At 39.5% G+C, this 12,072-nt stretch overlaps 1 protein-coding gene across 28 annotated transcripts in view; it reads left to right on the top strand.

Moving 5' to 3' along the window:
- Positions 1-12,072, top strand: part of ptprfa (protein tyrosine phosphatase receptor type Fa) — a 397,399-nt gene that overhangs the window by 156,220 nt on the left and 229,107 nt on the right. For all 28 annotated transcript variants that reach the window (XM_055015931.1, XM_055015928.1, XM_055015939.1 and 25 more), the window contains exon 4: positions 2,784-2,925. In XM_055015931.1, coding sequence (XP_054871906.1) covers positions 2,784-2,925 — 142 coding nt within the window. The remainder of the gene's footprint in view (positions 1-2,783; positions 2,926-12,072) is intronic.

A 12,072-nucleotide genomic window follows, 5' to 3' on the forward strand; every position in this document is an offset into this window, starting at 1 on the left:
AGCTAATCGACGAAGACTTAGCCAGCTCACTGAACGAAAAAGCGGAGTCCTTCAAGTTATATTCATTAGCACTGGACGAAAGTAATGACATAAAAGACACTGCTCAGTTTTTAATTTTTATTCAAGGGATTAATGACAATTTTGAGACAACGGAGGTATTTTTGACCATGGACTCCATGAAGGGGAAAACACGAGCAGAGGACTTGTACGACAGGGTGTCTGGTCATCGAGAGGCTGAAGATGCCTTGGCGTAAACTCGCCAATGTCACTACGTTTGGATCCCCAAACTTGACAGGAAAAAACATCGGGCTGCTGAAAAGAATCCAGGATAAAGTGAAGGAGGAAAACTCTGAGCTGGATGTGATTTTCCTGCTCTGGATAATCCATCAGGAAGCGCTCTGTAAGTCTGTTTTGCATCTTGATCATGTCGTGAAGCCAGTCGTAAAACTCGTTAACTTTATACGACCGAGAGGGCTTCAGCATCGTCAGTTCATTAAGTTTCTTGAAGAAACTGATGCTGGTCACCATGACTTGCTTTACCACTCTCATGTCTGCTGGTTAAGTTTGGGGAAAGTATGTCAGCGAGTGTGGGAGCTCAAAGGCGAGATTAGCTCATTTTTGGAGTTAATCAGGAAAACTGATGATTTTCCTGAGCTGCACGACAGAGACTGGCTCTGTGATTTTGCTTTTGCTGTGGACATACTGACGCACATGAATGAACTGAACATGAAGCTGCAAGGGAAAGATCAATTTGTGCACGAAATGTACACAAATGTGACAGCCTTCAAAACCAAACTGACTTTATTCTCAAGACAAATGTCAAAAAAATCCTTCGCTCATTTCCCTGCACTGGCGACGCTGACAGAGGCCTCTCGACATGTGAAGAAATATAAGGAATTACTACACAACCTACATGGAGAATTCTGCCGTTGGTTCTCTGATTTTGAAAAAATTGACAAGTCACTTCAGCTGGTGTCATGTCACCTTGTCACAAGACTCAGAAACAGCACCTCAGGAGTTGCAGTTGGAACTGATCGATCTTCGAAGTGACTCAGTCTTAAAGGAGAGGTTCATCTCCCTTAAACTGAATGACTTTTATGCATCACTAGGTGAAGCCAAGTTTCCAATCATTTGGAAGATGGCACAGAGGATGTTGATGTTGTTCGGATCTACCTACGTGTGTGAGCAGCCGTTTAGCGTGATGAACCTCAACAAAGCACACCACAGATCCCAGTTAACTGATGAAAACCTCAGATCTATCCTGGTAATTGCTACAACCAAATTGACACCAGACTTTGATGCACTGGCAAAAAAGGGTAACCAGCAACACTGTTCCCATGAAAACTGAATGTGAGTATTCTTTACTTTGTCAGTAATGTCTTTAACGTGTAATTCATATTAGTTTGCACAATCTCCATCCATCTGATGCTGGTCTGACCCGTCTGTCGAATTTCAAAACTCAATGTGGCCCCTGAGCCAGAAAGTTTGCCCACCCCTGGTCTAGATGGATATAAAGACTTGCTTTCTGTATGCAGAAGTTAAGATCTTATTCGTTTCAAACACCCTTTTTTCATTTCTTATTCCTGTACACTGGCTATATAATCGGCTCACGTTGTTTTGAGTCTGAGTGTTTCTCCTTTGGGCTGATTGTCACTCAAACTGATGGCTTCCCTGTGTGTGGGGTAGATAGACCTCCTGCCAAGGCAGGAAGAGAGTGCAGCTCTGGACCTCCTTCATTAGAGCAACAATGTGATTTCTGCCAGTTGGCCTGTTGGGTCACACACATTTCAGCAGGGCGGAAGTGTAAGATCCAGTCTCCTGACCCTGAGTTTTTACCCTCCCAACATTCCTAAAGCCCCTCACATACCTGTTATCCACTCAAGCACCATATTGTGTACGTTGTCCTTCAGCTGCTCTCAGGCTCTGGATTCCGGTCGCTCCAAGGAACCTAATCAAACTCCGGGAGAATCTGTTCCTTCTTTTTTCTCCTTTTGAAGAAGAATTCCAGTTAATTACCACATCATGGTTTTGGTCACTGTTCTCATCTATACATTGTTCTCACCGTAATCGCTGACATCTGTAGTGAAATTGCTACAAAGAGATGTGACAAGGTGAGAAACACTAGCAGTCAGATGAGCACACAGGCCACTGGACAAATCCATCTCAGTTCATGGCCACTTTCCTGATTCATTTTCAAGCTGCTGTGCTTTCTTTTGTGTGTGTGTGTGTGTGTTTTTTGTTTATTTTTATACTTTAATTTTACATTAATTCACACTTTGATGTTCAACTTTATCAAATTTCCCTTACTATCCACTCCTTGATGGCACACTAGGAAAGCAAAACAAATACCCAAAAATGCCCTGCCATCTCCCAACAGGAGATAGGATTGTATAGATTAGTTTACCTTTCTGCCCGAGAGCAGAATTACTCTGAGTTCTCGAATTTATTCTTTATAGTTTCCAATAATTACAGTATCTACCATGTAAACTGACTACATACTTACTGTAGGTTGTAGATGTACGCACTCAGTTTTTTGTGCATTGAGGCACTGTTAGCATCTTAGCATGTCCTAGTTTTCAGTTTGACCTCCAAGTAAGGTGGTAAAGAGTGGGCGCTGCTTTTTATATACAGTGTTTATCTGCTAAAGTTCCTTCAAGCTTGTTTCTACTTTGAGACAAATCTGTCTTTAGGTTATCGTGGTTAATTTTTACTGTTTTACGAGTGAATTTGAATGCAAATTTCCCAGCTGATGTTTTTCATTCTACTTTGCTGTCCTCTGGCAGGTGATCGAGTTTGATGACGGCTCGGGCTCAGTGCTCCGTATCCAGCCTCTGAGGACCCACCGCGATGAAGCCATCTATGAATGTACAGCCACCAACAGCGTGGGAGAGATCAACACCAGCGCCAAACTCACCGTCTTAGAGGGTAAGACCTGACTTTGTGTAGTCACCTCACGGGCTCTCTGACAGCTGGACAGGGTTTCGTGTTCACGTAACCCTGTGTTGTTGTGGAGATGGAGCGTGCACAGGCAGCATATTGAGTTCTCCATTTGACTCACTGTTTGTGTTCAGTTTTATTCCTTTAACTTGGTTCAGTTAGCATTCCATTGAATTCTGGCACAAATACACCCACAACAGAAATATTTATAGGGGTCCAGGAACCATTTCAATCACTCGAGTTCCAATGGACTGACGATAGTTCTTGCTCTGTGTGTGGTGGTCTTTGATAGTCCCACAACTTCAGGGGCAGAGTTGCATTTAAACCACTAGCATCAATATCAGGAGACATGTCTGGTTATTTTCACTGACACTCGTCAATTTTGTGAATCTTTAGATTGTGCTTCGTGTTCTTCACTTAAAAGTCAGTGATTGGATACTTCTTTTTGAAATAAACTTTGGCAGTCATCAATAACTTCTCCACTTTAGTCTTTAAATCAGGACTTTATTTAACAGGGCTATTTTTGGAGCTATGTTGTTATCAGACTATTTCTCGTACTCATTAGGTCCATCAGAGTTACACCAATGTAAATTCAAAGAACAGCATGATGACAGTGTTGTTTCCTTGTGTATGGCATCTCAATTCCTGTTGTTTTTAGTGATTGAATTAATGTGTCCAATTGATCTGATTCTCTTGGCGCTTCAGATGAGTTTTCTTGGTAGCTTGATATCAACTGCTGTGAAGAAATTAATATCGTTAAAGGTTATTAACTGTGTAAGACAGTCCAGACAGAAGAAAACTGTTTTCATTTGCATTGCTAGTTTGATGATGACAAATCAGTAACCAAAACACTGATTTATTTGTGGCAGTCCTTGATAACATCATCACTGACCATCACATATTGATTTTCTGTTTATTATTTTTATTTTGCACTCTGAAACATTCTGAATCAAAACACTTGTTTTAAGCTTTCTGTACAGAACAGAGTCAGTGTGAAGTTTATAAATTATTAATATCACTAACGCCTCTGCATAAACTCAAACACTGGCACATTCAAAGTAATTGCTAAATTCACCTTTCTGTTCTTAACATAACACTGTTAATGTTATTATCAGCATCTAAGGTGTCACATTATCTTTCCAGACTTATGACAAGTTTTATGCTAAGTTTCTTTACTGTAGCCTGGCTTGTAGTTGCTAACTAGTCTGTACTGTTGAGAGCATTTCTGCAGTGATGAGGGGAGGCAAAGAGGCACCGTTCGCTGCATGAACCGGGACTTGATTTCCTTTTCTTGTCCCCCACACAAGGTACACAACATTGAGTGTAATTTGGGCCCATCTACACACTTTATGGGTGATGAATTAACTTCATCACCTCTGTTGGCATGCTCTTCACGGTGAGTGTAGCTATGCGCTGCTAACTTACTTTTCACACAGGCAGTTCCTATTAGTGCACGCTTTGAATTGCACATTACAGGTTAATTATTTACCAAATTGAACTCTCAAGGAGGCAGCTAATGAAATTAGCAAAATAAAATGACAAAAATCACCCAATATAACAACTGGTGATGGACTCAGGCAGTCGCCAATAGCTGCTATTTTCATCCTGACTCTAACACAGACATGACGCATGAAAGCCTGTGGGAGTAGCTGTGTCACAGGAAGCTTTCACTGCCATCCACTGCCTGATATTCACCTGGTTCTTTCCAACAATGTTGTCTATTCACAATGATGGGAACACTGCTGGGAAGGGGATTTTCATGGTTAAGTCGCAGTACAGCTCTTCAGCAGCAGCTTTCAGATTGGCTGCAATTGTTCCCCATGAGTCTGCAAGCAGTCCTCCAAACTAAATGACAAACTGTAGTGTTTCACATTGCCTCTAAAAATGTACCACTAAAACATTTGATGATACTGCACCACTACCCCATCACCGGCCAGACAAAATGAGACAGAAACTTCTCGATTACTCACCTGGTAAAATTTTGCTTTACCTTTGTTTGAGTAATATTTCACATACGTAGTTGATGCTTTGGCTGTTATTGTTGTATTTCTTGTTCAGTCAAACATTTGCAAGCATTTGTTACTTTGCCTTTAAGCTTGTTACAGAGAATACACTACAGCAAACTACAGCTAAGCTCTCTATATGATGGAACAAAATGTCAGTCTGCAGTTTGGCTGTTAGATGTCTAAGTCTCAAATAGGACCCAGTGTCTTTGTGATCGTGTTTATTGAACAGGAATGTGTTGAAAGTGATTTTGGCTGGGAACCTCCTGTAGGTGTGTCTCTAGACAGTTCTGCTCTTTGCCAGCGGCGAGATGGAGCCCAAACACATTTATTTAATCGACACTCTAATTGATAGACAAACAACCACACACAAAAAAGGGCTGTCTCTCTGGCAGCCTTTTCCAAATCGCTCAGGAGCCCATTATACTTATTCTGCCATGTAGATATTGTCAGCAGTAAACACAGCCTGAGGCTCCCGAGCCTGTTGCACCAAACAAACAGGCCTTTTCACTCCAAAACCACTCAGGGTCTTGTTAAAAGAGAGTGACGGGCCGTGCTGATAATCACTATTAGCGGATTTCTATTTAATACACAAGGCTACAAGCTGTGAACTGATAAATATGTATACATGTCAAACAATTTGTGCTCTGTTTTGGTGTTTTTACTTTTAGGGCGTAGAAGCTGATAGCCTTCCTCCTGATGCTTGTCAGGGTCAAATCATCAATATGTAGCAGTTCGTTAAGGCAGGCGAGATAGATTTCATTGCAGCTGTTAAGGAGTAACAAAACCAGGGCAGCTTCATTATTTTTGTCCTCATGGACTGATAAACCTTTCAGTTTAGTAGTGCTGAAGCTAGTTTGTGAGAAAAGCTTGCAAGATTAGATACAGTCTCTGAAATGGTGATACTGAAGACAATATATTAAATTTTAGATAGCAGTCTGACAGTGTATGACACATCTGACTTTGCAGCAGTGTCTCCTTGACTGTACAATTACAATTACCAGCACTGCAGTGCACACAATTCAGTTGATAAATTTTCATGGAAAGTGGAGGAAAAGTCATTTTAAAGAAGTTATGATGTCTTCTAATGAGCGGAATAGTTTAAAATGTACTAAAGTCAGTCCTGAGGATAAACCCATTTCTTCAAGCATCACCATCAAACCAAATTGTCAAGACTGATGTGCAGGGGATGGAGCCTTTTAGTTTTAATATTTAGGTCTAAATCTTTTTTTATAATGACATTTTCAGAAAAAACTACATTTTACCAACAGTACTGGTCTGTGAATGGCAGTCACTGCTATACATTTTAAACACAGGGCTTTATTTACCTACAGAGAGAAATGGGTCATCTTCTCTCTGCTTTTTAGGTATATTTTATAGGCCTTTCTGTTGTCTGACCTGCTCCTTTTTTGCTGTTATTGCAGCACAATACTATTGACAGTGCAATGGACATTTCTACAGCTTCCACAAACCGATTTACATCAGATTCCACACTCTGCTGCTGTTCTAACATAATGCACATGCTTAAATGCTGTTTCTTTCCACAGTGTTTTCCAATTGGTTCATCCAATCATCCATTTGCCATCTACAGTGCACTTCTTCATCTGTCACACAGAACTCAAAATTGTGCAAGAGCTCATGAAACTGAGTCACAGGAAAATCAAACACACTGGCAGGGACTTTATGAAAAAGTTAGGAAGTCATTCGTATCTCGGCTGATATTTAAGAGAGTTCCAGGAGCCTGAGATATCATTCAGGGAGAAATATTCTCTGAGTGAAGAGATGTTTTGAGAAGGCATGATGACAGTGATCTTATTAAAAGATACTGTTTGGACAAAAACTGAGTTATTTTTGAGTTTGACCTTGCGTGGGATGCAGGAAAGAGAGAGCATGTTCTCTCCAAAAAAAAATCAAAAACTCCCTTCACAACATTACTCTTCTTTGGAGCAGGGAAGATGCAGCTGTACAGCAATGATTGTTCTGTCTTAGTATGATAAAAGACACAACAGCTGAAGTTTAATATATCTGTCACATGGCCTGATTTGTTAATTTTGAAGTAAATAGTGTTTGTTTCAGATATTATTGCGATTTATGGTGTAATATGGGAGAGATGTGTTTACACACAGTGTCTTTTATATTAGGCCACATGTATTTCTGAAGCCATGTGAGTAGATGGCCAGTGTTTCCTCACAGTCTCCTGTGTGAATGTTGTATTTGTGAATATCATAACTTTTAATTAATTCTGCCATCACCAACCACTTTGACATCCTCTCACAATAACTTCTGCGTGCTTGTTGTCATGCCGTCCTGTATTCTTCACAGCAAAGTTGTGTGCAACACTACTTACCACAGATAAATATTAGCGACAGGAACACAGAGTTAGATTCATTAATCTTAACCATAATGATTGTCTCTTTTCTGGTTTCTTAAATATTTTCTGGCCACTTTCCTGTAATGGAACCAGAGTCCAGTACAGTCCTTGTCAGGTTTTTCGTAGCAGCTAAATTGAGGTGATTACTACTAGACAAGCATGCTAAAATGATTGTTCATCTGCTAATCAATCAACTCAGCAACAACTAAGTAGGTTGGTTGAGAATAAATGCTGAAGTTCACAATTTATCAAAGTCAGGCTCTCACTCCAGGAGTTTTGTGTCGATTTACCCCTTTTTCACCCCTCCTGACAGATTAGAAATCTGGTCTGAGACCTTCGATGTCCAGCCCACATTATTTGGTAATGTGAGAGATTTACAGATCCACTCTGAAACCTCCCAAACTGCTCACAGATTCATTGGGTAAAAGTTAGAATTATGGATTGTTCTGGTTATAACAGGGCAGCGTATCCTGTTTCCAAACGACACTAAACATTCCAGCCCTAATGTTAGCCACAGATATTAAAATTGTGAGTTAAAATCGCATCTCAAATTCTCATTGAAGAAGAGACAAACTGCGTCTCCCCAATAATATTCTCATCCAGAATTGCTTAGCCTTCTGCTTTTGTTTTTTTCTCACTGCAAAGTCTTATTAGCGTTGCAGCAAGTTGTTGCACTGCAGTTTGCATCTGCTTCCCCATAAGATCACGTGAGTTGTTGTTCTGCTCCCTCTGGCACAATAATCATTATTATTATTATTATTATTATTATTTTCAAATCTCCTACTATCTGAAATTTGAGGCAAGAATAGCTGTTTCTCCTTGTCTGTCTGACGTAAAATGATGTCAAAACCCAACTCCTGTGGTGCGAGCGCGACAAGCGGTAGATATACAGTAGGTCAGTGTTTATTGAAACTACCATGAGTTTTTAGGGACGATTAGCAGAATCATAATTAAACTACCTTAATGATTCTTTTGAATTCTGAATACACAGCCTTATGTTTTTGTATTGACATGGTTGTGCTTTTTGAGTGTTGGATTGAAAATGCAAAATGTATTGCAAAGGGGAATGCAAATGTAGATCATAAAATCTTTTGCACTATGACCCTTTGGGGCTCTGTAGAAAACTGAAATGCGTCATCATAATTTCTACTTTGTGAAATAAAACGGAGGAGTAATCTTTCTTCTTGCTTCATCAATGACTGTCAGTCCTACTCTCAGGTAGGGAAGATTTTATTCTTCATCCAGGGTATTGACATGTTACTGGGTTAATTTCCAGGTTATTGATACATTTGAGGGGCAATATCTAGGATATTGGTACTTCTGTGTATTAATATCCAGGTTATCAATACTTTAGTACATCAGCATCAACTTTGACATCTCAAGGCTGAAAATTTCATCTTCCCTTTGCTATTTTACTGTTCAATTCAAGGAAAATAATGATGTTGCTGGTGAGACTAAAATAATTGAACTAGCCTCTGTTTTGACAAAGTTTTCCATGATACAGCCATCATATAGACAAATGATCTGACATTGTGCAAAAAATATTTCTGTCAGTTGTTAAACTAGATGAGCTGGTTACACGAATCTGTGTAAATGTGCTTTGCAAGGCTTCATATCTATCTCAATCTTTTCCAAGTGTGCGTGGCTCTGTGCTCTGATAGAAAAAGCTTTCAGTATATATCATAATGAGACCTACTTTCATTCCAGTCCCCATTTTTGTGTCGCTATTTTCAAATAGTGCGTTTGTATTTTTGAAACAAAGCTCCTCTGTGATGCTGCACTCAGGGCATTGGTGTGTGAGTGAGAGAATATGTGTGTCAGTCTCAGTGAGAGTGATAGCTAAAAAGAGAATGGAAATACAAAACAGCAAAAGCAATAACTGAGAATGGGCAGAAATGAGAGATGGGGGAGAGAGGGAGAGGATGAAGACGCAGCAGAGTCGACAGCAGGACTCTGGGTAATGAGAGTGCAGCATTAGTCATGAAGTGAACCGACAGAGAGAGCTTAAGGGGATGAAGGGAGGGAGATGGTGAAGACAGCGGGAGCTGAAGCCAGTACAGTGCAGACAGGAAGGAGCGCTACTTCTCACACGTGGGAGTTGTATGCCTTTCTATAGAAAATATCATATACTTTTCTCTTTCGGTTGATTGTGACATTCAAGAGCAGCAAATGCACATCACTCCAAACAAACCTTCTGTACTTGTTATGGCCTGGAGTAGTACTGCTGGTTGCACTGATAGGCACTGAATCAACATCAGTGTCTTTTAAAGTACAAGATTTCTTTCCCACTGCTTTCCTGTTTGTTGCTCGCTCTCTGTCTGCAATAACCAGTCTCTGTGAAGTCTTTGTTTTTCCTCTGAGATGCCCTGCCTAAGGGCACTTTGACAGTAAAGGTGGGTAGTGTAGATAGAAGAGCTAAAGCTCTCTATGTGCTCTGGCAGAATGCATATTTATGTGCATGATGGGAACACTGACGATATGTACACAACCTTTGCAGTAATTGCAGGATCATCATGCCTCTGCCAGTGCTGCTCTTCTCTTTCTGTTTGGGTCTGTTTAGCTGCATTTCGGGATTTTGTCGAATTATCCGTGGCTGTATGCAGATTGTGTCCTTGCATCTGTCTTTATAGACCGAGTCTTTCTTAATTTATGCATGGATTTTTTGTTTGTTTGTTTTTTTTTTCCATGACACAGTTTTGAAAGGATTTCTCTTAAATGATTTAGGTCATATGTTTTGGCTGCATGATGTTGGACCAAAAATGATATTGTGATAATTTGCTTTTCTGTGGCATAATTTGCAATATGGAAAAATACATTAAGACTTGAATAAATAACTGGAACAAAATCGTCAGTGCACATTTGCATAGAAATTAACTTTTTTTTGGAAAAAAGTTAGAAAGAGCTGTTTGGATCTTTCTCATATGAGCACTGGCAGAGGCATCCAACCTTTTTTTTTTTTTTTTTGCTTTGGATGGCATCCAGATCTTGCTTTGCACTAACTCAGAGTTTAAATTTAAATGGTCAAACAAGTTAGTTGTGATGGCTCATGAAGTGGCAAAAGAAGGATACTGTCAACACTAGTTTTTGTGTTTTGGTCGATGTTGAGTTTCTTTTTCATTGTTGGATTGTCTTGGCTGACACGTCTCTACAAGATTGTGTAGGCATCCGGTATAGTACCTGTGGAGCGGCAGACCTGGGTGGTGGTCTCCATTGTCAAAAAGGGTGACCAGAGAGTGTGTTCCAACTACTGGGGTAGTATATTTCTCAGCCTCCCTTATGTAAGTCACAAAAGAAGACAATTTGCATGTTGCATTTATTGACTTTTTGCTCTCATGTTAGCTTAAGCATCAAAATTCCATCCTGTCTTTTTCTACATTCACCTGCTGCTGTTTGTCTTGGGACGACAGTCTGTGCCAGCAGCAGCAGAATGACCTGCAGCTCCCCAATGCAGCTCTGTTGATGAGAGTCAATTAATCAGGATGAATAAATGTGACAGGACTTGCCCAACTTAGATACCTTTTACTGCTGTTTAATGAAATGCATAACCGATGCCATACATCGTGTTTTCCTGTGTTAGACCTTTCCACTGGTTCTCACCTTCATCAGCGACAGTCATAACATCTTGTCTGCTTTTATTACGGTGAATACAGCTGATTTGGAAATGACTCAGTAATGGAGGAACTGAAAGGAAATTTAAATTTGCAGTCACCCCAGCTGCACTTTGAAGCCTCGGGGAGATTTAAATTGAACCAAAACAACAGACAACTGGTCAAACTGTAAACACATTTATGATTCTTTGAGCAGGAGGCAAATATAAACATTAGGCAAAGGACAGCGCTGGGATAATCAGCCATGTACCAAAATATACAACAGAAAAAGCAATGTTTTAATGTTTGCACTGCTATAAATCAAAAAACTTGGTTACTCTCATGATAAAATTGCCAACACAACTGGTCTTAGGCTCTCACTTAGCATGTCGATATTATAATTCACAAATAGGTCAAATAGATTTTCTCTGATGGTCTAGTTCTTTCTTCCAAGAAAAAAAAAATATATCTTTTTAACTGGTTTTTATCTGATTGTCATTGTTGTAATTTCTAGATAATACACATACATAAATGTGTTTCTTATAAAAAATCCTAACTTCAGATAAAATTGCTGACCAACACAAAATGTTACTGAATGTCAAGAAGTTTTTATTACCAGCAGTACAACAGGTCAAACTGAACAATGTGCTAAACAAGGGCAGGAAACCTTTACTGATCAGGATCTGCAGTGTGTGATTCCACAGACATACTAAAACCAGAGCCGGCCAAATTTACTGGCCAATTTAAGCCTGTCACTAATATATTAGCATTGACATATATGTGGTCCAATATGAAGGCTTTTTTGAAAGAACATAATAAAGAAAAAGAGGTTTGTTTAAATTGAAAACGATGTCAGCCCATTCTTCCTGTCTATTATAACATTAATAGGGGTTTAACTAATGAGTAGAGTGAAAGCTCTGGTTTTCCACCGAATACATAAAAAGTTATCCCTGTTACTATTTGTGACTGATATACAATAAGAGCAAAAAATGCTTAAGATGCTATTTGATGAACAAGAATGAGGGAAAAATGTTATTTTTAAGTATTACCTTACCAGTGACACACACATCCCTACCATCACCATCAACACAAAAATAGCAGTAATAATTGGGTTTATTAAAGCAGTGATTAGTTCATGTGTCCATTCATTTGTCTTGAATATTATCATTTAATT

The sequence above is a fragment of the Amphiprion ocellaris genome, chromosome 2 (genome assembly GCF_022539595.1).
Source record: "Amphiprion ocellaris isolate individual 3 ecotype Okinawa chromosome 2, ASM2253959v1, whole genome shotgun sequence".
Lineage (NCBI taxonomy): Eukaryota > Metazoa > Chordata > Actinopteri > Pomacentridae > Amphiprion > Amphiprion ocellaris.